Source organism: Trachemys scripta, chromosome 3 (assembly GCF_013100865.1).
Source record: "Trachemys scripta elegans isolate TJP31775 chromosome 3, CAS_Tse_1.0, whole genome shotgun sequence".
Taxonomy (NCBI): Eukaryota; Metazoa; Chordata; order Testudines; family Emydidae; genus Trachemys; species Trachemys scripta.
In genome coordinates this window covers 103192966-103218093 of record NC_048300.1, presented here as the reverse complement: position 1 = coordinate 103218093, position 25128 = coordinate 103192966, and the positions used below count along the sequence as shown (strand labels likewise).

The 25128-nt window shown below is 40.1% G+C and overlaps 1 protein-coding gene across 5 annotated transcripts in view; it reads right to left on the bottom strand.

Annotated features, from left to right (window-relative positions):
• The window catches only part of MAP7 (microtubule associated protein 7), a 192277-nt gene that overhangs the window by 35094 nt on the left and 132055 nt on the right, over window positions 1–25128 (bottom strand). For 3 of the 5 annotated variants that reach the window (XM_034765577.1, XM_034765575.1, XM_034765576.1), the window contains exons 4-6: window positions 10852–11015; window positions 9405–9522; window positions 4631–4741 (exon numbers count right to left, since the gene is read on the bottom strand). In XM_034765577.1, the coding sequence (XP_034621468.1) occupies window positions 4631–4741; window positions 9405–9522; window positions 10852–11015 (393 nt within the window). The remainder of the gene's footprint in view (window positions 1–4630; window positions 4742–9404; window positions 9523–10851; window positions 11016–25128) is intronic. The other 2 variants (XM_034765578.1, XM_034765580.1) reach the window with 1 other exon arrangement.

Genomic DNA, 25128 nt, shown 5'->3' with positions numbered 1-25128 from the left:
AGAGAGGCCTCTTCATGGGTCTATCCAAGATGAAGTTCGAAAGCATAAACCTTTCCAATTCCTCCACTTCTTTTATTGAAAAACTGATGACCTGTACTGCCAACCCCAAACGTTCAAAAAAGCAAATGTCAGGCCTCACAGCATCATGAGATTTGTTTACATCTCATGATTTTTAAGACAAATACATGTTCAGAGTGGATCAAAATCTATTAAAAAAAATTAGAGCATGGGATTTTTAAATTTAAATCAGATGTTTTGATTAAATGATTTTTTAATTTTATTTAAATTATAATGTTTTTCATTTAAAAAATAAACCCATTTAAAATGAAATCTGAACTTGATAAAAAATATGTTAAGGCCTAAACTTATAATCTTTTAAATCATTTAAATCAAATATAAATATGCTGAATCTATGAGTCTCTATCAAAAACTTTGAGTTAAAGTCTGCTTTTCTACATACAAAGTCTGAATCAGGGAGAAAACACCTAATTATTGAGATTAAGCTTTATAAATATGGCACAATAGGTCACCCTAAGTGACTTGGGAGACTGTTTTCTCATTTTCAAGAGAGTCAGGCAAGTTGGAACTTAAGCTCCAGTCACTTTCACTTAGGCACATTTGAAAATTTTCCCAGGCTGACCTGAAACAATTAGTTAATCCCTCAGTTTAATAAATCATTTAGTTGTAAATAGGAAACATGTTCTGATTAGAGAAGTTTGTGTTTCCAAAACATGTAAGGTTGTTTTAATAAAAATAAATGTGATATGCTGTTTTGTGTGTTTAATGTAATTCCAGTTAATATCCTAATGCAGCTTGACACAAATCATGCAAAAATTAATTATACAGTAAATTTATCATTCACCATTTTCTAACATACCAAAAGTGTACAATTAATAAGAATCAAACTATTAAGCTACATAATTGCTTAAATAAATGTATACAGTTCTAGTGTACCCTCCTAGGTAGCAAAAAAGATGCAATTTTCTTAAGGATCTCTGGTATCAAATTTAGTTTAAAGACTCTGTTACTTGTAAATCAACATATTTTAATGGTTATATCAACCAATGAGAATGCACCTTTCTTTAGAAAATAACTGAAGTGCAAATGGAAAAGTTGATTAAAATTAATTATTTAAATTGAGGTTTTCCACTTGGTGGTTTTAAATCACCTTGATTTAAACGAATCCACCCTATAAATGTTGGGTTCTTTTTATTTTGAAGAAAAACAATTTCAGAGAGGATGGCCTTGCAAAGCAAAGAATGTGCAACTTCTACAGAACCTAAAATAACATCCAGTTAATGACGTTTTCCTTGAAGAACACTATCTAATTTTCTTAAATGTCTCTTGCATCGACTCCCTTGTTTGAATTATGTTAATTATTCATGTTTAGTTGCAGGGATTTAAACAGCTGAACCTTTATAACAAACAAGAAAGTACAGTTTGAAACCCATTTTAGCTGCCTGACTAGTTTTAAAACTGTAATAAAAAGCTGCACAATAATGCTGAACTTGAAAGGGAATGAATACATTATTTAAAAAAGTCTTATGGGCAAAGTTAAATGTCCATTAATGAAAACCTTTTTCTTAGTATGAACTGAAAAGTCCCCTGTTCTTCAACCATTTAAAAGATACTACATAACAGAAGTCATGTCCTTGGTGGCGGATATAAGCCACCTACGATAAGCTCATCATACTCCAGTTCCAGGCATCATGCTTAGGATAAGGGCAAAATCTGCCTGGGTGCACTGAGGAAGATGATGAAGGAGCCTCTTCTTTCTCTTGCGCAGCACAGTTCTTTTAAGAGCCTTTCTTAAGAGCTAACTGGAGCGGCCACTCCGTGACTCTAAAGTTAGGGGCTCAGCTAGGTTAGGGTGGAGCCAATGCCCTGCATACCTGCTAGCAGGCATTAGTGGAACATTCACTAACTTTTTTCAAAATCAAATTTAAAGAGACTTATACAGGACGCCAGTGTTGCCCTGTCCTCTGAGCACATCTGTAAGTGTTGGCAAAGGGCATAAGGGCTAAGCTATGGCTCTTTTAGCGTTCAGGCAGAGCCTCACTGTTTAGGGTTTTAGCTAGAAGACCCTATGCAATAAACTGTATGGGATGGTACTTATTAGACTAGCTTGATAGGATGAAAGGCTTTGTCAGCCCTGAAGAGATTTGAATCTGTGATTCCAAGGAGTCTAGTATTCACACCTGAGCCCTGAAGCACTACACCTTCTTGCCTGGAGGATTTATTAGGTGAAATGTCTCCACACTGAGGTAATGTACTCAGGGCCGGCTTTAAGCCCTGCGGGGCCCGATTCAAAGGAGCTGCCGCTGAAGTCCCGCCGCTGTCTTCGGCGGCAGCTCAATCGCTGCCGCGGAGGAAGGACCCTCCGCCGAAATGCCGCCGAAGACAGCGGCAACGATTGAGCTGCCGCAGCCGACAATGCCGGGACTTCGGCGGCAGCTCAATTGGCAGCCGGTGCCTTCGGCGGCACTTCTGCGGAGGGATCTTCCTCCGCGGCAGCGATTGAGCTGCCGCCGAAGACAGTGGTGAGACTTAGGTGGCAGCTCCTTCGGGACATTGCGGGGCTCTCTTAGGGGCACGGGGCCCGATTTTGGGGAATTGGCTGAATCGCCCTAAAGCTGGCCCTGTATGTACTGTATACTATAGGGCACGCAACACCACACAAACACATTTATAAAAGGCACCTGCTGATCACAGGTTCATTGAGAAATAGATATGAGGCCTAAAAACCATGTGCCTTAAAAAAATTCTGAAGTAACAGTAATACTTGGCACTTGTACTGGTTCCGAATGGAAAGTCAACATTTACCAGCAGCTTGCCAACAACACACAGTGGTATCAGAGATACAGCAGTATTGCCTTATACTTAGCACAGGAAAGTCACATCTGAGATAACACCAGGTGGGAGCTGTTGGTAAATGCTGTGGGGAGGGGGTTATGACAACTACTACGTACAGTTCTTTGTATTCTCAAAGGACTGTACAAACCTCAATCAGAAGTCTGGATAGTCCTGTGAAAACTCACTTTTTGAAGAGTCTTGTTTCCTTTATTTTAATAATTTATTAATGAGGATAATATAGCTTAGTCCTAACTTTTGCAAAAGTACTACATCTCTGCACAGTCCTGTAGCCTCGTTATCCAGCCTGTCAGTGGCACTATATATAAAATCACCACCGAAAAGAATGCATTAGCCTTTTCAATCTTTTTAAAACATTAAGACCGAGTCGAAAAGTAGATAGATCACTGAAATGAATATGCTCCATTATCCACAAACCCATACAATCAGTTGTGACCACAGGCGCAGTGGGCAATATTCCATATAATCATCATGCACATTCCACTACTGCCACTGTTTTGTCATAATCCCTCAACAACACCCTACAAAACAGAGCCATCACTCGTAAAGAACGGCAACAGTAAATGCAAAAAATCTGAAAGGATAATGAAATTAATACTGACCGGGTTTCAATCGCTGTTGGAAGAAACTATTGTTCTGGAGTTACATAATTTCCTAACACTATGACATACTTCCCCCCAAATCAGCAACCTCAGCAATTATTTTAACCAACAGGAAAGAGTTTACTGCTATTGCCCTCAAATCTTATCAATATGGTATGTAGTATTAAACATATAGAAACAAACAGACGTTATATACAGAATCATGCGTACAAATATGCACTCATTGCAGGACATTTTGTTAAAGAGATAAAGATAATGAGGCTTTCCAAATCAGTTTCACGATAACACTAAAACTGTATTATTTAAAATATCTCTATATTTTATATATATATTCTGCGTTTATATACAACAATTCAAATTTGGGATGAAATGCAGGACGTCCCTTTTCTCCTTTGCTGGGAAAGGGAAATGATCCCTTATAGAACATTTTGTCAAAAAGCTTGGTCCATTTCTTTTCACATGAAGTTATCAAAGTAACTTATTTTATAAAACTCATTTAAGATGAACTTTGTCTTATAAATTCTCACAATTTAATATTGCATGTTGTGCTGTTGATTAAAAGTCTGATTGTTAATCTTGTTTGCAGATCTGAAAATATCAAGGCATTTCTTCCAACAGAGCAACCTTCTAAAGCTAAAGGAACATAGAAAATCAATAAACAGACATTGTATGAGTCATATCTAACTGCTTAGTTAAATTTAAAATAAATCAGCAACATGAATGTACTAACTTCTTAAAAGCTTTGTGAAACATGTTTCCAGAAGTTCAAGAATTGGAACCAAAGTACAAATGAAAAGCAAAAAGGGCAGCATGACTCAACGTAAATAAATGTATAAAAATAAAATGGTTACATGCGCTATGGAGAGACGTGTTGTTTCTGTAGCTGCCACTCATTTACTAAAAACCTGACAGAAGCACTGCTTTTATCACTTGCTAAATGAAATCATTCAGGCAAGTTCTGATCTTTTAAAAATATAGTTCTTCTTGCAAAGAGAATGTTCATTTACTTCTTTCAACCATTTGAAGTCTTTTCATTCCTCTTTAAACAGAGTGCAGAAAATGACTACAAATGCTTACTGTATCTGCACAGATTGTTAAAAACAATGAATCAATAAAGAGCACTTTTCTCTCTCTCTCTTTCTTTCTTTCAACTGTACCTCTGTCTGGAGAATTTAGTAATGTTGCAGATGAGGAGGAGAGCCGCTTGTTAATGACTGGATCAACATGTTTCGAGAGGTTCATTGTTGAAACAGACCGCCTGTCTGGATCTAAAACAAATGGAGATAATGCTAATTGACAGCCCACATGCAATAATGCAACTTCCTAGCACACTAATGGGAGGAGAATATAGGACTAGAGAATTTCTGCTCTATCACTAAAACTTTAAAAATAGAAAGGACTTCTCAGTGGACATTTTACAGATGACTTAAAGACTTGGCACAAGACTATTTAATTTAAATTGCAGGTAAATAAACTGATATCCTGGATGTTTTTCAATCAATCAAGCTGTGATCCAAGGTTTCAAATGGAAGATCTGAATGGGCAGCTAATAAACAAGATGAGATTTTAATGTTCACTTCACTGCACTTGAGATAGGTTTTGCTCTAGGCTCAGATGAAATGGAAAATTACAGGGAATCTGTATCATATTTAATGCTTTGGTCCATCTTTTCAAGACCATGTTATAAAGCAAGAAAGTCCTTAGCATCACTTGAATCACAGATGATATTCAGCAGGGTACTGTTATGAACCAGGAGATCAATATCCAGAACATATAAAAATAAAAGATAAAGTAAAGGAGGAAGAAAGCTAGCACACAAGACAAATGAGGGTGGGCACAAGAGGAATTCAAAGATAAGGCTAAAAGCCAAAGGGTTCTGTAGAGGTAGTATACTCCATATCAGAGAAAGTGATTTTTCCACCTACACTGTTCAAAGACAAAGCTAGTCAATCCTAAACTGCATGTGATTTAATAGACAAAGAAAATAAATGCTACGTAGAAGACTAAAAAATATTTGTAATACACATGCTCTGTATATGACACCAAAGGGCTTTATTTTGCCTTTCTTTATGCTTTGTGGCTTTCAGAATGCAGCATCACCCTCCTGTTCAAGTGATGCAATATCAGCATTCCCATCCTGCTAAGAATGTGATAGATATTTCAAGAGTACGGAAAAAGTGATTGTACACAATCCAAAGAGGTTGGCAATAGCAGAAGAAAATGAAGAACTAGGACAAAAAAAGCAATGTATAGGCATTCTCTGCTCCAAAATATTTTTTGGGAAAATGAGTGCATAAATTAAATCTCTTCCAAGGTAGATTTTTGTTTGGGAAACTGACAATTACTCACAAGAACAGTAGAAACTCAGTTCCGCTCTTGCTTAGACTTATGGCGCCAATTCACCAAAGCACTTTAAGCATGTATTTAAGTTCATCCATAGGCACAAAGTCCGTGGATGTGCTGGGGCCGAAGCACCCATGGGAAAAATATGGCGGATGCTGAGCACCGATTGGCAGCCCCCTATCAATGCCTTTCCCTCCCCCCAGCGCTTCCTGCCCAGTGATAAGCCAATCAGCGCCTCCAACTCTGTCCCAGCGCATACTGCCTGCCACGGATCAGCTGTTTTGTGGCATCAGGAGACGCTGGGGGTGGGGGGGGGAAGTAGGGAGGAGTGAGAGCACAGCGTGCTCGGGGGCGGAACTGGGCGGGAAGAGACAGGGCAGGAAGAGGCAGGAAAGGGGTGGGGGTGGCAGCAGTGGTGGGAAGAAGCAGAGTGGGGTAGGGCCTTGGGTGGAAGGGATGAAGTGGGGGCCTGTGCAGAGATGTGGGGAGCACCCCCGGGCAGATTAGAAACTCGGTGCCTATGAGTTCATCATTAGGCTGCAAAGCACTTAGACCCAGATTTTAAAGGTATTTAGGCACTGCTGTGGTGCAATACCTAACAAATTCAGGAGCCTAGGTCTCATTTTCAAAAGGGATTTAGGCACTTAGGAACCAAAATCCCATTGACAGTCAATGAAGTGTTGTAGCCATGTCAGTTACAGGATACTAGAGACACAAGGTGGGGGAGGTAATATCTTTTATTGGGCCAACTTCTGTTGGTGAGAGAGAAGCTTTCGAGCTACACGGACCTGAAGAAGAGCTCTGTGTAGCTCGACAGCTTGTTTCTCTCACAGAAATTGCTCCAATAAAAGATATTACCTCACTCGCCCTAAATCCCTTCGGAAAATTAGACTTAGGCTCCAAAGTCAGATAGGTGTTGCAATGCTGAATGTAGTAATGCCTAAATACCTTTAAAAATCTAGGCCTTAGTACATAATGATTTCCAGTCAAAGTCAATGAGAGTTTAACAGGTCCTTAATTGCTTTGCTGAATCAAGGTCTATATGTCTAAATAACCTTGACAATACTGAAGAGGACATTTTCTCAGAGATTATCTACGCTTGAGTAATGCTTTCATTATACTGAGTACATCAACATTCGATATGCATGTTACCACTCACATATATGTAAACATAGTTGTTGTGGACAAACTGGTTGTGCATGAAAATCCCCACTAACCATTAATGTAGGAGTTCCTCATACTAGTGGTGGAGTATAGAGGACAGGCCTTGGGGATGAAAGGGAAAAGGATTTTTTTTATTTGATTTTTCATCCACTGTCACAGAGCAATTGGTTTTATCTTTTGCTTTATATAATCTCAGCAGTTTCAAAGAGAGCCTGGATGTTCACATGGATAACAAAAATATCCAGAGTTAGAATCGTTAGTTCTAACGAAAAGATTATTGGAAAAGATAAAACCTCACGTTTCAGAGTTTAAGACACTCTAACCACTGGGAATAGGATGAAACCTTCATGGGGGGCAGATTACCCCACATCTGCCTACTGTGGGATTTCTTGCACCTTCCTCCAAAGGTGGTCAAAAGTTGCTAGTCAGTATTGGAGACAGGATACTAGACTTAATGGGCATTGAGTCTGATCTAGTATGGCAATTCCTATGTTCCTTGGCAGCTCTCCAATAGCAATCTCTATGCATGGGTGCAGTGGAGAACTAAGACCTAATATCTTGTTCTGGTGATGTGAGAACACAGTATATGCCGTTACACCAACAGCGTACACATGTAGCTGCCACAGAGGATGTGTAAAGAAAGCATAAGAAGCATTTTGGAGATGAGAAACACAAGCAGAAAGAGCATCTACTCGAGAAAGTCTCTCTTAAATCAGTCCTGCCATCCAGCCCTCATAAATCCATGCAGTCCGTGAAGACTATTCTTCAATGGATGCCATTCGCTTGGAAGAATTCTGTGTGAATGTCAGTTGCATACAAAACCTGTCAACATAGAATAGGCCAATCACCATTTGTTGGCTAGAATTGTGGTAACATGTTTAAAAACATTATTTGAGCAAAAATTGCAGCCAATGCAACTGACTTGCTGCTGAGAAGCGAAGCAGAATAAATATAAATAAATATCTGTCACATATGGTATGCAAAAGGTAAAACAAAGCCAAAATAGCACCCAAAATATGTACTCAAATTAGATCTCATTGCATTCCAGAAGATCATTTTTAAATGGTTAATATTCTTTGTAAAATTTAACCCAAACCAACATGATACAATATACTGTACACTGTATACAGTAGTTTAGTGAATTGTGCCAAATCCTTTAAGTCAGCTAGTAATACTTCTCTGTACTTAAAAAAAACCACTGGGGGCTAACAACTGTTCTAGTCTATGTAGTATGATGTTAAGCATGCACTGTCTCTAAGTGATGTTGGTTTAGAGGTCATCAAGTAGTTACTAGTCCTATTTCTTGAGGAGCTAGCTACACGTGGAGGAATCAACAAACCACAGTGATTTATGTACCGGGTTTCCTAGCACCACCCAGAGATCTGAAGTGGTGCTCCAGGCCTGCTAAATCGAGAAAGGTGAATGATGATTCAACAAAATAACCTAGGGACAGAATGCAAGACAAATGATTTTTCAAAATAAAGAAAAATAAAAAGTAAATGAGTTATACAAAGATAAGCAAAGCGAGAAGAGGAACATTTTATGGAAAAATAACTGTTTACTGAATTTTACAGTACAATAAAATAGATGTAATCTGACTTTTTCTTGTCCTTTTTTGGTGACCAGATTGGTAAACACATTATTTCCCTCTAGGTAAAAGAATGCAATACTTAAAGTGTATGCATTAAAGGGAGAATAGATTTCTAATATATATCCACCATTTTCTGGTGCAAAAATCCATCAAGGACATATCTGAATTCTCTTCTTCAGTTTGAGGCGTACCGTAACAGGGTACATACACATTATTAATCAGTAAATGCAGTTTCATTTAGAGAAGACAGTTATGCGATAGATCTTCAACCTATAACTTATTACACTTTATGTTTTGCCCACTTCCAATTTCTCAATATCCACCAAACTTTCAGTGTTCCTGTTTTGCCAACTAAGGTACTAAATATAACACAGCAGGTTTCAAAGAACATTTTCCCTTCCTATTTGTATTTTCAGCTTAAAATTAGTATTTTATAATTTCCACCAGAAATTCTTAAAATAATTTTCTCTTGCTGTCCTATGGTACCTAACACTTCCAAACAGTAACTTGTATTTGATTAGTGACACAGCGCATGCACACACACATAAGTGCACACAAACACTAGCAAAGCAGCAGAAGTGAGCAGTTTTAGATATAGATGGAGTTACCGGGTTAGTCAATTCCTCAGTGATGTTTAAGCTTTAGCTGAATTTCCCCTTGCTCCCTCTTAGCCAAGCAGAGAGTTAAAAAAACCATGCCCATCTTCAAAACAATGCTAGGATCACGAATAAAGAACTTGAACTGATTAACACTGCATTACCTTCTTCTTTATGGGAACAAAGTATATCATACAGACCGGGAGCTTGGATGAGAAACTGGATCTCCCCCTTTACCTGTATTATTAATGCTGCTGCTTCTATGAATGGATCCTCCCCAGGACCACCTGTTTTGCTTTTGTTTGGGCTTCTGACTCCTCTCGATTGTACGGCGTACAACAGCTTCATGTCGTTCCTGCAGCACAACAGGAGAATGTATGAATATGTTTGGATGCTGCTGGGTTTTTAAAAAATATTTGCATCACACTGCACACTGACTTCCACCTGGAAAAAATGTACTGGTCATCTTGGAGTCAAATGCAAATTGATAGGCAATGCTTCGTGAGAATTCCACTCAAAGAACTGAGCTAACGTCAAAGCAGGGCTTTATGGTAATTACAAAAATGTAACTGTGAAAATAGGAGGCCTACTTGAGACCAGTAACAATGCACATATTATTTGCATAACAGTAGCTCCTAACTGAAACTGGTGCCCTCTTGTGCTAGGCACTGTACATGAGAGAGAGTCCCTGTTCTGAATTTCTTACTATCTAAGTGGATGTCTATGCTGCAACCGGAGCTTTGATTGCCGCTCAGGTAGGCATACTTTCGCTGGCTGTAGTCTAGATTACGCAGCTAAAAATAGCAGTGAAGAGGCAGTGGCATGAACCCCAGTGTTGTCAAGCAACCCAGGGCTTGGGCTCGTTTGTACAGCCTGTGCTGCCGCATCTTCTCTGCTATCTTCAGTCATTCTAGTTAGATAAAAGCTAGCCCAGGAACACCCGTATGAGCTGCAATCACACCTCTGATTGCAGTAGACATACTCTACATGGACAAGACAAGCAAAAGGTGGGAGGGAAAGCAGAGAGGTGAGCTCACCTGCCCATGGGTCACACAGCAAGTAGCTACCAGCTCATTCATCATGCAGTTAAGGGGAAACAAATTTATTATTAAATCTACACTTACTGTATTCTCTCACTAGGGTGACCAGATGTCCCGATTTTATAGGGACAGTCCCGATTTTTGGGTCTTTTTCTTATATGGGATCCTATTACCCCTCCACCCCCATCCTGATTTTTCACATTTGCTGTCTGGTCACCCTCTCTCTCACATTCCTGACAGTTTCTGAATTAGGCACTTAGTATTTAACTATGGTTACACTGAATCACTAGCAACCTCCTATCAATACTACAGGTACCACAATTCATTTTTCTACAGGGTTTTAAATTTTGATTTTCAGGTCAGTTTTGGCTCTGCTGTGTCTTGCCACAGATGTATTTTAAACACACATTATTGGACTGGGGAGATCAGTTTTGTAGAGGGACCCATAAAAAGTTGTATCAGTGCAGACACAGCTAAAAAAAGTTAAGTTAAAAAAGCCTTCCTTTTGCAACGTACCCTACATTAACCTTGACTCACATTCCAACCCTATTGCTAATTTTTAAATAACATATTGGTCAATGTGTTGTTATCATCATCTAGTGGAGAGCAAGTTGTCTGAAAGACTCTATGGAATGCCCTCTTACCTTGTCCTCTTCTATTCTCTGCTTTCGTTTTTCCTCTACTGCAGCTCGCCTTTTCTCTTCTTTTACCCTCTGTTCTTCTAACTTCTTTTTGCGTTCCTCCAGGTGTTTTTCATAATGCTGCCGTGCCCTCTCTTCTTTTTCTAACCAGACTGATTCTCTTGCAGCTAAAAGAAAAGTAAAGTAGAAATAAAATGTAAATATACTGTACCGTTTAGAATTGTAACACACAGCCTAGGCTGCTCACGATTGGTTGCACTTACCAACTTGTTTTTTAAAATCATATATATGTCCCAACCGAGCTTTATTAAGTGCTCACAGTACATTTACCTAGGTTGCACACTAATCTGTGTGCTCATACTTCAATTACTGTATAATATCAACATCAGAATTGGAAATAATGAAACTAATGTCTCAGAAAATTTGACTTATGCAAATGATTCCATGCCACTTTAAAATTCCTGAACTAATATGTATATTGTGTCCCACAGTTAGAGGCAATCCCTATTACTGTTTCATACACTAGGCCTCACCGCAGGCAAAAAAGCTATGCTCAGCTGCATTAAGTTGCAAAAGTGAAACTGTAAAAGCAACAGGCCTTTGTTTATCTAAAAGCCTCAGATGATAACACTTCACAATAAAGCTAAGTTTGACACAGGTTCCATGCAAAACTACGGATCACTTTAGATGCGAGAAGCAAGTTCATGCAATTTAAACATGTGACAAATGTAGACTGAGTTCTGTGTTTCAATAAATGCTGAAACCAGGCTAATCTGGTGTGGTTTCAGATTTCATTGTGAACATTTCCAACAACTCTACTCATGATTCCCACTAGCAATAAATAATGAAGGTGTGAGATTCAATTCGATAATAATACATGATCATTTTCTGCATCCGTTCAATTCTAAAAGAATATTAACCCCAATCACCTGCCCACTGTTTATCTAACTGCAGGATAACAGGAGGGTCAATATAGTACTCCAGTATAATAAAGGTGGTTAGCATCGCAGTCTTAGGACCTCATCTAATTCCAACTGACTTCAGTGGGAGCTGGACTGGCCCTTAATGACCAGATCTATGTCAACAGCTACCTGTTATTCTATGAGGTAACAAATTAGCCACTGGAGAATCAGGAACTAAGGTGACCATGCCTTAACTTGCTACATATCACTGGTCTTAGAAAGTCCTCAACAGCTTGTTTCAGAAGTGTTCACTGAATCGAATGTGCAATGGAGTTGAACTTAACTCTGCACAATCGACTGACTGTTCATATTTGTCCCGTCCAGAATGTAGGCCCAAAATGGGGTCTGCTTTAAACTGTTACAATCTGATAAGAATGGACTTCTCCTACAGCTGTCATGAAAGTTACAGATCCCAAGATTTCCATTTGCTTATTTTTTTAAATATCCATGACATTTGACAATTTCAGAACTTTCTGCATATTGATGAGCATGTATATGTATGTCTGTGTGTACATATGAAGGTAATACTGCAACAAATGTTATTGAGAATTGTCTGGGAGGCTCAAAGAGTAAGAGATCATTGATAACACTGAGGCAACATAGAGGACCAACCCATTGAGCTGTCAGAAAGAGCTTTAATTTCCCAGGGGGTCAGGAGGTTCTCCTTCTAGATTAGAAAAGGCAATTTTTAAATGTAATTAAAACTGTCTGCACAAAAGTTTGTTCCAGGATGGTAACACAGCACATACCTTATTATTTTTGTTAGTTACAAACATATACCAAAAGAAAAAAATAAAAACTATTTACAAGTTCAAAACAACAGCTGTGACTTTTGATTGTTATGATAATTCTATTACTTTTGCTCATCATCATCATCTCCCTGAGAGTTTTCCGAGAACTGCCAGCAACAAATCACGTTTGCATTCTAAACTTTGTGTGTGTGCACACGTATAGTCTCCCTCCCTCTCAAGATCTACAGCTAACAAATATATTGTTTAAGTACATTTCAGTCCTGGAGTCTCCTCTGGATGAAAACCGCTTTTTCCCATTTCAGCTTTTCAAACACTGCAGAGAAAAATGGGTGGCACGTTCTTTTAAATATATAATCTCACGGTATATGCAAAATAGCAGGGACTGTTTTGAATAGGAATGATATTTGCTCAACTGTCACAAGCAATCAGATCATCCTACTGCAAGGATGAGGTCAAAAACATAGCAAGAATAGAAATTGTACAAAGACATTTAGCTGGAATAATTTAATCTACAATAAATTCTACGGCTGTGTGATTAATGTTGATATCAACAGGCTCAAAAAAAATCTAACACTTGTAGATGCAAAATAGCATACAAGACTCAGCAGAATACAAATCTGCAGGACATAAAAATGTATTCTTTTTCTACACTAGCCTGGATCTCTGGGTTGAAAGAAGCAGTTGAATAGCAGAGTAGCAAGAGTGGATAACCCACAGACCAACAAGCTCAATTATCTTTGTTGCAGTCTTGGGACATAACAGAATGTATGCAAAAATAGACCTAGGAATACATTATCTCTTAACTCAACACAGAGGAAACAGTTGCTATTGTAATGAGTACATTTAATCTGGCACATTTTTGAGATATGTGGGTTTAGCCACCTATATGTAGATTCTTCATCGGCTTGAGGGTCTCATGAACAGATTCTAACAAGAGTCTAAGACATGAAGCCACATTTTGTCTCTGAGTTGAACTATCTATAGTGTATATATATAGGGCCAATCTCCATAATATCTAAGTGCACATCAATAGGGTGGAGATAAAATCTTTAATTCTTACAAACTGATCTACTTCAAATAATCTTGATATTGGGACAGCATCTGGGAAAGAAAACCATCCTGTGCCTTGAGCCTTCCAGTAGACTAAGACAAGATACTTGTGGGACACAGCGTGTAGGCATTTGTCTAAACTCTTCTGGAAAAAAAAAATCTGATTCTGAAGTAGGGAGAAAAAAAAATAATGGAGCAAGTACTCCAGCCCCCTTTTTCCTCCCCAAGATGAACAGCAGTCTTTGCTGGTTGACTTCAGCATTGACATTCACTGAGGTCAGCAAAGGACCACCTAAGAGAGAGTTTCTTCTCTTTGTACTGACAAGCTTATTAACAGGTCCTGATGAAGAATGTCTTGTCTGGATAGATAAGTGGACAGAGTACTGAATGGCTCATTAGACCCTGAAGCCATGTCCACAAGAAGTATTATGGAACAATTAAGATGGTTACCCTGGATTCTCTGACCTTTTACAGATGACTCTTGTGATCACTTATTCCAAGGTCTTTCAGGCCTGTCTTTTTCTCTATCACATTCAATTTCCGTTCCTCATCTTCAAAGCACTGTAGAATTCTGCTTTGGACTACATCTCAGTACTTGTAGCCCACATCTCTGTCAATGCCTACTGCCTCCTTTTCTGAGCCATACTCTGCCACCAACTTCTAGCTCAGCGTGATTTTACTCTGAAAATTGATGATGCAAAAACAGCATAGGTGTTGGATGTAGGATGCTGGGGGTGCTAGCCTGAAGTGGTTTCCATCATATACAGGGTTTACAGTTTGGTTCAATGGCTCTCAGCACCCCCAACTACATAAATTGTTCCAGCACCCCAAAAAACACTATCATATTACTCACTAAATTGAATCTTTTGTGGATTCAGAGTCATACTGACTTACTTTATTGACAAATCTAAGTATTTCTGTTTTTATTTGTTAACAGTGAAAAGCCAACACAGTTAAGAGACACCAAACTAGATGCTATTCCTTCTTGACTCAACAACAGAATAATTACTAAATGTGTACACCTCCGCAAACCCACAGAATGCAATGGGGATACATAGGTGTCATTATGGGCATAATTTAGAGATTGTGGGGTTGCACAGGTGTCATAAGGGCACAATTGGGCCTTCATAACTGTTGTTACTGGGGAGGACACACAAGAAAGAAGTAACTTGCCTTGACCATCGGAAGTCAGGTTGAGTTTGTAGGACTGACAGAAAATCTTTTTACTTTAAACTAAACAAATCTGAACTGGAAATCATTGAGACACGATAACAGGGACCACCACCGTGCAATTTAAACAGTCATTTTTTCTATTTCAATGCTACTTTTGTCTTCTTCTGGCCTAAATTCATTGTTTTTAATGCTGTCCTGTAATAATGGGAATGCAACATTCCATTTATGTCCTCAGTCTGTAAATCACTTCTTGTAACTCATTACTTCTAGTGAAGCTGCTACCCTTTACTTCAGAGTCAGAGACTTCCACTGTCTCCCCTATTTTTAGGTCTCATTTCTATTGCAGTAGTGCTTAGACGCCCCACTCAGATGTTATAGCTAAACAGAAGTTATGGGTTAGATGCAGGAATTACTGGGTGAGCTTCTTGAGCCTGTTATGCAGGAAGTTAGACTAGAAGATCATAATGGTCTCTTCTGACATCAAAATCTATAAACCTAAGATCAGGGTCCCATTGTTCTGTACAAATGCTTATGAAGTCAGTTCCTGGCTACTGCATTTACAATCGAAGATGGCAAGGGTATGGAGGGACACGATCAAAATATTATATACATTTATATTTTTAATATAAACAAACAAGTATACATGAACTAGTTCTGATTGCCCCTCTCAAACTATCCTTAAGTAGTTGGCTAATTACTTGCTGATGTCACAGAAGAAATGGGTCTTGAGAAATGGTCTGAAGGAAGACAGGAGGAGTTCCCTATTCTTATTCTAAAAGGGAACTGGAATTTATGGAGATACATACAAAACAACACCAAACTATTTGATCTTTATTTGTTATAAACCTTGAGTTTCTCTTGCTGTCCAATTAAGAGAGAAGCTGGATTCTTTCCTTCTCATGCATTGCTATGTGACTGCATTGTGTCTAATTTAGATTGAGATCGCCACAACTCAAGGATTTTGATTTATATTTCTGTACAGTACCCTGTTGCTTATGGTATTGTATAAATAAATAAAAAATTAAAAAAGATAATCCATTCACTTGCTCTGCAATTCTTGAACAAGTTGAAGAACTTCAGCAGTACCAGGATTCAAAATCTGGGTTCTAGTGGATCATTTTCACCACTGTTTCAAAGCTTTTGCACACACCAGGTGGAAACCTATCTGAATTAAGCTTCTATTCTCCTTGGAACATGGAAAAGATTTTAAAAAGCACTTAGAAGACTTAGAAGTACAAGTCCCATTTGAAAGTTCCATCTCTTCCCATATGTGTTGGCTTTCATTCAATGAGCATTTAAAGACAAAAAGAACAAGAGTACTTGTGGCACTTTAGAGACTAACAAATTTAAATTTGTTAGTCTCTAAGGTGCCACAAGTACTCTTGTTGTTTTTGCGGATACAGACTAACACGGCTGCTACTCTGAAACCTGTCATTTAAAGACAGGCTTCCAACTGCGCGCTAACAAAAGACTTTCACGGCTTCCAAGACCAGTTGGCTCATCCCTTGTGCCCGGGGCCTGTTTACAATGGCAATACAATGTGCATTGTTTGAGAGAGAGGACTTTAATTTGGTATTCTTGAAAGTACTTCTGGAAGGCCAAGAAAGTTAATGTGAAAAAAAAACCTTGCCAATGTCTCTGGTACATTACTTGGTACCTTAGCTCCATCATGTGAATAAGTCATAGTGGCAGTAGTCTGGGTTATCCTGTGTGTCTTGTATGTGTATCCTTTCAGGCTCACATTCACAGAAAAATTGAGGATCATGGGAGAAGGAAGAAGTTTGTTCTTGGACATGTTTACCTAGATGTTCCCACTAAAGTACATATTAAACTAAATAAATGTAGCTTTTGTGAAGAGGAGAAAAAAATACTTCAGAGAGGCAGAAAATGATGGATATTTGTCCTTTAAGAGTGAAGCAGGAGTAGTCCTTCTTCCCCTGGGCAATTTTAGACAGATAACTAGACTGTCTGAGGATACTTTGTTTATGGAGGTTGTAGTAAGAAAACTGGCCAGCTGTGACCTGTAGGGAGAGTAAGGGAAACAATGTATTTGAACTTTTAAGATTTGTTTTCTGGGAGCTAGAGGCTGAAAAAAAAATTTCTGCTGAAGTCTTGGGGTAAAGCCTCTACTACCATACACACTTTCCAGCCACTGCTGGGTGGACACTGAGAATTCCCATTCGTCTTGCTAGCAACACTATCACTTGCCTCTGCCCCTAGGGATAGGGCATTTAAACAACAGAATATGTAAATCCTCAGAAGATGTAACAAAACTCATAAAGATCACGATAATTCTTATAACGATTCTCAGGGCTGAAAAGTCGCCAAGTGAAAGAAACATACATTAGCAGCAACTTATTATAGCTGGGGTGGCCCAACCGCAGCTCATAAGCCACATGTGGCTCTTTTACAGTTAAAGTGAGGCTTGCGGAGCTCCCCATGCCCTCCCCCGCATTCTCCATCTAGCAGACAGGGGAAGGGAGTTTGGGACTTCTGCCCTGTGGTGGTGGGGAGGGGCCTAGGGGCTTCTGCCAGAAACAACTGGTGCCTGCTGAGAGTGAAGGGGGCACAATTGAAAGGTTTGCCCACTCGAACAGCTTGAGTCATGTTCCCTCCAGGCACACGCCCCTCTTACTCTCAATGGCCCCTTCCTGCAGCTCCCAGGTGTTACCTCTACAGGGGGAGGCAATGGCAAACAGTTGGGAGTTGCAGGGAGGGTCTGCTGCTTTAGCTCCATGGGGAGAAGCAGCAGCAAAAGCAATGGCTCCCCCTGCAGCTCCCAGCTGTTTGCTGCTGCCTCTCCCCACAGTCACAGCTCCCAGCTTGCCAACTCCAGCAGCTGCCGTGCAGGGAGGGAACCCGGTGGCACAATGTGCTGACCTTCCTGCATCACATGCTGGGGCTCAGGGCTTCAGCAGGAGTGGGGCTGAAGCCCCAAGCCCAGGCAGGTGCCTCCTGTGGGGCTGAAGCCCCGAGACACCCCTCCACATGGCTGAAGCCCTGAGCCTGGGCAGACGTGACCCATGGGACTGAAACCCCAAGCCCTGAGCCCTGGCAGGTGCATCCCAGCTCTCAAACTTCTGAAGACTGTCATATGCGGCTCGAAGGGTCAGTAAGTTTGGCCACCCCTGGATGATAGGTTATGAGGATAGGGCTTGAGGGCACATAAAAATGAGAATTCAGAATAATATAAGGAACATTACAACTGAAGTGGACAAAAAACAAAACAACTAAAAAGCCACCTCTTTCCACTAACCACAAAACCCCCAAATCCTCACAAAACAAATAGCTTCTTAATTTTAATAGGAAGTTTGCTGATTGTATGTTTGGCTTGAGAGCACATTTACCTTGTCAATTGTGGGTGTAAGTGCTAGGTTTTGTAATTTACATTAAATTACTCTCAGAAAACAATTATCCTCATGTTCACATATAGCCACACATTTTTCCATAACAGGCTCAATCCCTACTTCTAAATAAACCCATCGATTCTTTAGCAGTGATTGTTCCTAAATTAACTCTCATTAGCACCAGAATAACATTGTCTCAATTGCTTTCACTCCTTCCTGGATGTGCAAAGGAAATTTTTTACAAGAACACGAGGATAAATTTTCTGCATCTCAGCTAAAATTAAATATATACTCCCCCCACCCACCCATGGAAAGAAATACTGATCTAGAAACACATATAGAGATACATATTCATATTTCAAGGGATGAAAAAATTAACATTTCAAAACTCAATTAAAATTTGATTTTCCTATTTTCTCATTTCACACAAGGACTTCTCACAAACTTCTTTCCATAGCGCCCTGGGTAGAAGTGCACAGTTTGCACTCCAGTGTAAGAATTAGACACATTTACACATCAATAATATTTAGACTTTGATTGGCAATGCGTGGAATCATGTCACAAATATTGGTTTCCTTCAAAGAAAGTTTCATGATCCTGATTCCATCAAGCAATGCTTATATGTTGAAAAAATAGCCATGGAATCTTATATGTTGAATCCAGAGGGAAAAAACAAACAAACCTGCATTAAAGACTGAACCAAACTAAGGGATAAGGTAGAATGATTAAGTCATATGATACAAGGCTGCAAGGTAAGAGCATAAAAGCAAATCTCAAAGGTTGAGCAAGTTATTAATAGATACTGCCTGTATGCAAACCAGTATAACTAGAATAGACTATACACAGGAACACAATTGGACCATTATTCTTCCTCCTAACCCTTCTCTTCTCCAATATTGACAAACACTAACTTGGCAAACAAAAGAGATCATATTCTCAGGAGAACAACGTCTCTAATGACAGGTTTCAGAGTAGCAGCCGTGTTAGTTTGTATCCGCAAAAAGAACAGGAGTACTTGTGGCACCTTAGAGACTAACAAATTTATTAGAGCATAAGCTTTCGGATGCATCCGAAGAAGTGGGCTGTAGTCCACGAAAGCTTATGCTCTAATAAATTTGTTAGTCTCTAAGGTGCCACAAGTACTCCTGTTCTTTTAACGTCTCTAATGTTTTCACCTTCCTTTTTAGGGTTCATAAGGATGTTTTGTAGTTTAGCTGAATTTTTAGTGTATTTAAATTTGGTTGTAGTATCATCACCGCTCAAAATGACCAAATACAAAAAGTATGTGGACATAGCATTAAAGCTGTGACAGAAAAGGACAAATCCCAGAAACTCACATATTTGTGTACTTTGTTCTGAAGTTATAGCATAATGGAATGACGGAAAACTGTCAGTCAGCATGTTGGTCTTAAGGGGATACTGTCAGTTTGAAACAAGTCAGTTCTACCAAAGTGACCTAATTTCATTTTGCGAGGTTAATTTACTCCTGAGTCACCTGCACATTTTTTTTATTTTAAACTGTTGGTTTCTGTTAATGTTTTGCTCACCTACTGTTTGGAAAGATGCACACAGACAACAGAGTGCGCATATACTCAGCAGGGGCATTGGGGGCCGGGGGCATAAGGAGGAGGGGTGGGCATATGAGAGCTCATAGCTTCCTGTTGTCCATAAACTGCAGGAAGGAAGCAGTGGGAAACAAAAAACAGTCTCCACTGTCCTCTGAGCTTCTCAGGTCCCCACCACCCACTTAGTCCAGGCTTCTTTTCCCATGGCTCTGTCACAAATAGGGTGGGGCCTGCTGCCTCCCAACTGACATGTCTGGCTCTTGGTTTGCCACTGATGCAGAGGCAGGCCAATCTACGGCTGTCTTTTCCAATATTTCCTGTTTCGATAGCCATCTTAGATGAGCAGATTATTTGAGTGGACATTCTCTAGCATTCAGTATTTTCCTAGTTTTCTATCGATTCTGACTTTACAGGATTGACACCAGCAAAAGCCTTCTACAGAAAGCCTTCACAGAATTTTACCTTAACTCAGCTGTCAAAAATCTATGTTGTCTCCTAGACGCTGATCATCTTTCTGTGACATTAGCAATAAAATGCATCACTGTTTCTTTAACTGTGGCTAAAAATGGATAAATTTCATCACCCACCAAAATGGCTGGCTGACTGATTGAAAGGTGAACTTCAAAGCTGTAATTACAGCTGATTTAATGTCAGATGATATGCTGAATGCTCCCCACTAACCAGGCTGTGGGGGGACACATCACAGAAATATTTAAACTCATTTAAAAAAAAATATTTTCTTCTCTCAGAAATCCTCCTGGCACTTCCTGCTCCTCTGTCTGACCATACCCCAGAATGAATCATTCTCTAATGTCACTGATCCCTAATTTCAATGAGGTTTCTGATTTTAGTGATGTTGGAGAACAGCACATTTTTAGAAGTTGCAGTGAAGTAGGACATCTCAGGAGGAATTCCCAGATGGAATACTAATTTTAAAAAAGTAAAAGCTATTAACAGAGGCTGGCAGGCTTATCCCACTTTTCATTCCTCTTTGCAGTTTACACCTTCGTATACGCAGAAGAAAGAATAATCCAGATCCTGCAGTATGCTGCAGCATTTTGCACCCACCTCCCACCGCAGTGCTGCTCTACAATTGGCAGATTGTCATTATCATTTGGATTGTGGTAGTGCCTAGGAGTCACAGTCATGGACCGGAGCCCTATAGTGCTAGGCACTGTACAAATACAAAACAAAAAAGAGTCTCTCTCTCTCTCTCAATCTTCTGGCCCCTGTGTAGCAGGATCCTTTGATGGAGCAGAGCTGGTCTCGATCCTACACCAAACCTTCATTCCAGTCTCTGGCACGGGGGCATGGCCAGAGCATGGGAGCGTTGGTAGCTGGCATGGATAAGAATAGCATTCAGGATGCTTTTGTTTATGCCAGAGACTGACCTAGTGCTGGGACAGCCCCATGATTAGGGGAATGCAAAGATGGCTTTGTGCTCCCCCTCCTCAGGTGCACCAGGTACTTTATGGCTACAGTGAAGGATCCAGATCAAAAGTAGTATAAGGGGGGACGAAGGTTAGGGATGGATTTAACTTTGTACAGTCTTACTGAAAGAATACCAGGTCTGCTCAGTTATTAATCCTCCCTTTTTATTGTACCAAAACAGTAATCACCACTGCTCACCAGCTCAAAAAACTTTACCTCTGTATCTGTACTACAGAGGGTATAATTAACATATTATTGTTATGGCAACACAATATTTACCTTGCCAGTGGTGTTTCTGGTATTCCCCACATTAAGAATAAGAAATGCAATACATACTGCAATACATTTATGAGCTGTAAGCAGTACAATGTCCAGGTTTTAATCGCACCAACTGATTTGAAACTTAGACACATACTCTAGAAAAAATACTTATAAATGTTTCTCTTGTTTATCATTTCATTACAAAATTAATTCAAATAAAATAATAATTATGCTAGCTTTTGCTGATGGGGCCAGAAGAGAGCCCACTTAGTGGCCCCTGGTTGGAAGAAAAGTAGTTGGGATAAAACAGGATTAGTACCGACCTAGGATTAGTGCAGTCAAAATATGGAGAGATGTAGGATTCTTTGGATGAAAAGAAATATTAAAGGAATACTCACAAGTTAAAATCATTTTAAAGAACTTTCTTTACCTGTGCTATACTACCACCTGAGATTATTATAATCAAAAGACTTAAAAATCCAGTTCACTTTCAGTTTGGATGCTGATGTTCAATTTCATTTTTGTTTATATGCACTGTTGTAGCCGTGTTGGTCTCAAGGTATTAGAGAGACAAGATGGGTGAACTAGTGCCTTTTACTGGACCAACTTGTGTTGGTGAGAGACTTGAAAAAGAGCTCTGCATAAGCTCGAAAGCTTGTCTCTCTCACCAACAGAAGTTGGTCCAATAAAAGACATAACTCTCACCCACTTTGTCACTTTTGTTTATAGTCCATTTCATTTCCACATGCTCAATATAGCAAAGTTTGGGTTGCAAACACCAACTAGAAGAGAATTATTTTTGTTTAAAACCAACTGTCAGAAATTTGGAGCCAAATTTGAGTAGATTATGTCCCACTAATGTATTATTTTCCCAAATAACCAAAATACACAAAATATTCTTAAAAATCTTAAATTTGCATAATCACATGTGTGTGTTCTATTAAGATCACACACACACACAAATATCAAAGGGGTAGACGTGTTAGTCTGGATCTGTAAAAGCAGCAAAGAGTCCTGTGGTACTTTATAGACTAACAGACGTATAGGAGCATGAGCTTTCATGGGTGAATACCCACTTCTTCGGATGGGTATTCACCCACGAAAGTTCATGCTCCTATACGTCTGTTAGTCTATAAAATGCCACAGGACTCTCTGCTGCTTTTACACACACGAATGGTATTTAGGCATATTTTAAAGAAAACTGCATACTCATCCAATGGACAGTGGCACTGTTCCTGTCAATGGTTAGTTCTGTTTTATAAAAGTTCAGTTATATTAATTGCATAAATGTGGAGTGTGGAAAAATGCTAGCTGAAACATCGCAGAATGAAAAAGTTTAATTAAAAAGCAGAAAAGACTCAGCAGATGACAGAGCCAACCAAGATGGTTATTTTTAAAGTAAGCAAAAATAATGAGATCATGTAACACTTTGTTGGAGTGCCCAGAGCTGTGAGTCACCATGTTATCCCCTGGCTCAGTAAGAGAGAGACAGACTTCCAGGTGCTAAACTGGGTGTAAACTCCTTCACACCGAAGAAGTGGGCTGTAGCCCATGAAAGCTTATGGTCTAATAAATTTGTTAGTCTCTAAGGTGCCACAAGTACTCCTGTTCTTTTTTTGCGGATACAGACTAACACGGCTGCTACTCTCAGGGCTGGCTCTAGGATTTTTGCCAACCCAAGCAAAAACAATTTTGGCTGCTTCCCCCCCGCCCCCCCGTTTTTTTCTTACCCCACCCCCGGCCCTGCCTCAACTCCGCCCCTTCCCCAAATCCCCAGCCCTGCCTCCTCCCCCCCAGGCTCTCAAGCCTAGGAGGGAGGGAAAGAGGGGAGGGAGGGAGAGGGAGAAGCAGTGCGTGCGCCGCGGCCACTGGGGGTCTCCCCCCACCACCCCCCCAGGCTCTCAAACCTGGGAGGTAGGGGGAGATCCCGAGCGGCCGCAGCGCGAAACAGCTGATTTGCACGCCGCTGCTCCCCCTCCCTCCCAGGTTCTCAAACCCAGGAGGGAAGGGGAGATCCCGAGCGGTCACGGCACGCGAATCAGCTGTTTCGCGCGCCGCAGCCGCTCGGGGTCTCCCCCTCCCTCCCGGGTTTGAGAGCCTGGGAGGGAGGGCGAGCATCGGTGCGCGGGCGGCAGCAGCAGAGGTGAGTTAGGGCAGCCGGGGCACATTTTTAGGGGCGGCATGGCCCGCGCCAGAATGCCGCTCCTAAAAATGTGCCGCCCCAAGCACCAGCTTGTTTTGAAACTAGTCTTTTAGTCACCCCTACAATCTCCTCTGGCAGGGCCATCCATAGGATTTATGGGTCCCTAGGCAGTATTATTAAACTGGTGCCCCTCTGCCCGACGGCAGCCCGGGCTTGCATGTGTATTTTAGATAAGGGTGGTCTTTTGAAGGATTTATTTAAAAAAACTATATGTCTGAAGATCCAAGCATTTAAGGCTAAAGATGAATAATCAAATTGTGCATCTAAAAATCTGTGCAAGGATTTTTTTAGAGATGTGATTTTATAATCTTCAGCAACACACTAATGAAATATTTTTAAAGCAAATTTTAAACTAAGGTCCTGTAGACTAACCTGTTCTGAGTAAATATTAAAGTCATGCACAACTGGTTTTGTCAGTAAATTCAGAAACTGACAGTATATACCTGGGGGTTGGAAATGCCTCTTAAATGGCTTCATTACCACTTGCATGGCTCTTTAACAGTTTCAATGTTGTGCTAATAGGTCTGACAGGCTGGAGGCTTTTTCACTTTTAAGTACTAGATTCTCTCTGGAGGAAACAAAGGGCTTGTCTACACCGGCACTTTACAGCGCTGCAATTTTCTCGCTATGGGGTGTGAAAAAAACACCCCCCTGAGCACTGCAAGTTTCAGCGCTGTAAAGTGCCAGTGTAGACAGTGCACCAGCACTGGGAGCCGCGCTCCCAGCGCTGGTAGCTTCGCCCCTCATGGAGCTGGTTTTTTTAGAGCACTGGGAGAGCGCTCTCCCAGCACTGCGCCGCAACTACACAAGCCACATTAAAGCACTCACGTGCCCTCACCAGGCTGCAGCAGCCAGCTGTGGCTTGAGACTCAGAGATAGAAAAGCATTTATACTTTTATCCAGAACAGTCAAACTTTCACTCTGATTGCAGAAGCACATATAGAGCTGGACATTATACCTCAAGGAAGACTACAGTTGTCACAATAGGGTACAGTACAGAACTACCAAAATGCTTGAGACTCAGAGATAGAAAAGACTTATTAGAGCCTTAAATCCCGCGGAAAGGGCAGGATATTATCCCCTGATAAAGAACATTTAAGATACTAAACTGATACCTCACTTGATCTTAGCAGAGGAGACTGAACAAGTTAGATTAGTTCTCATTAGGAGACTGATTGAAGGTGACCTCCTGTAATTCAAGTTGCTAAAAATATAAAGGCAATTGATAAATCATATAGAAAACTTCTAACATTGTTCCTTGGCTTATTAAACTAGGAAATAATTTACCTTGTGGCAGAAAGTTCTGAATTCCATTTTAAAAATCCTTGAAAGCTACAGGGACTGAATCTTTTAGCTCTAGGAAAAGGGCTTGTTTTTCTTTTCTTTAGCAACAATAATACAATGGAGCATAATGCCATGGTATTAATAAAATCCCAATTCCAGTTTGCAGTAAGAGCTAAACATGTTACATAAATCATTATGCAACTTCCAATAGGAGAGAAGTTAAGACATCTCTTTGCTCAGGTTCATAGGATA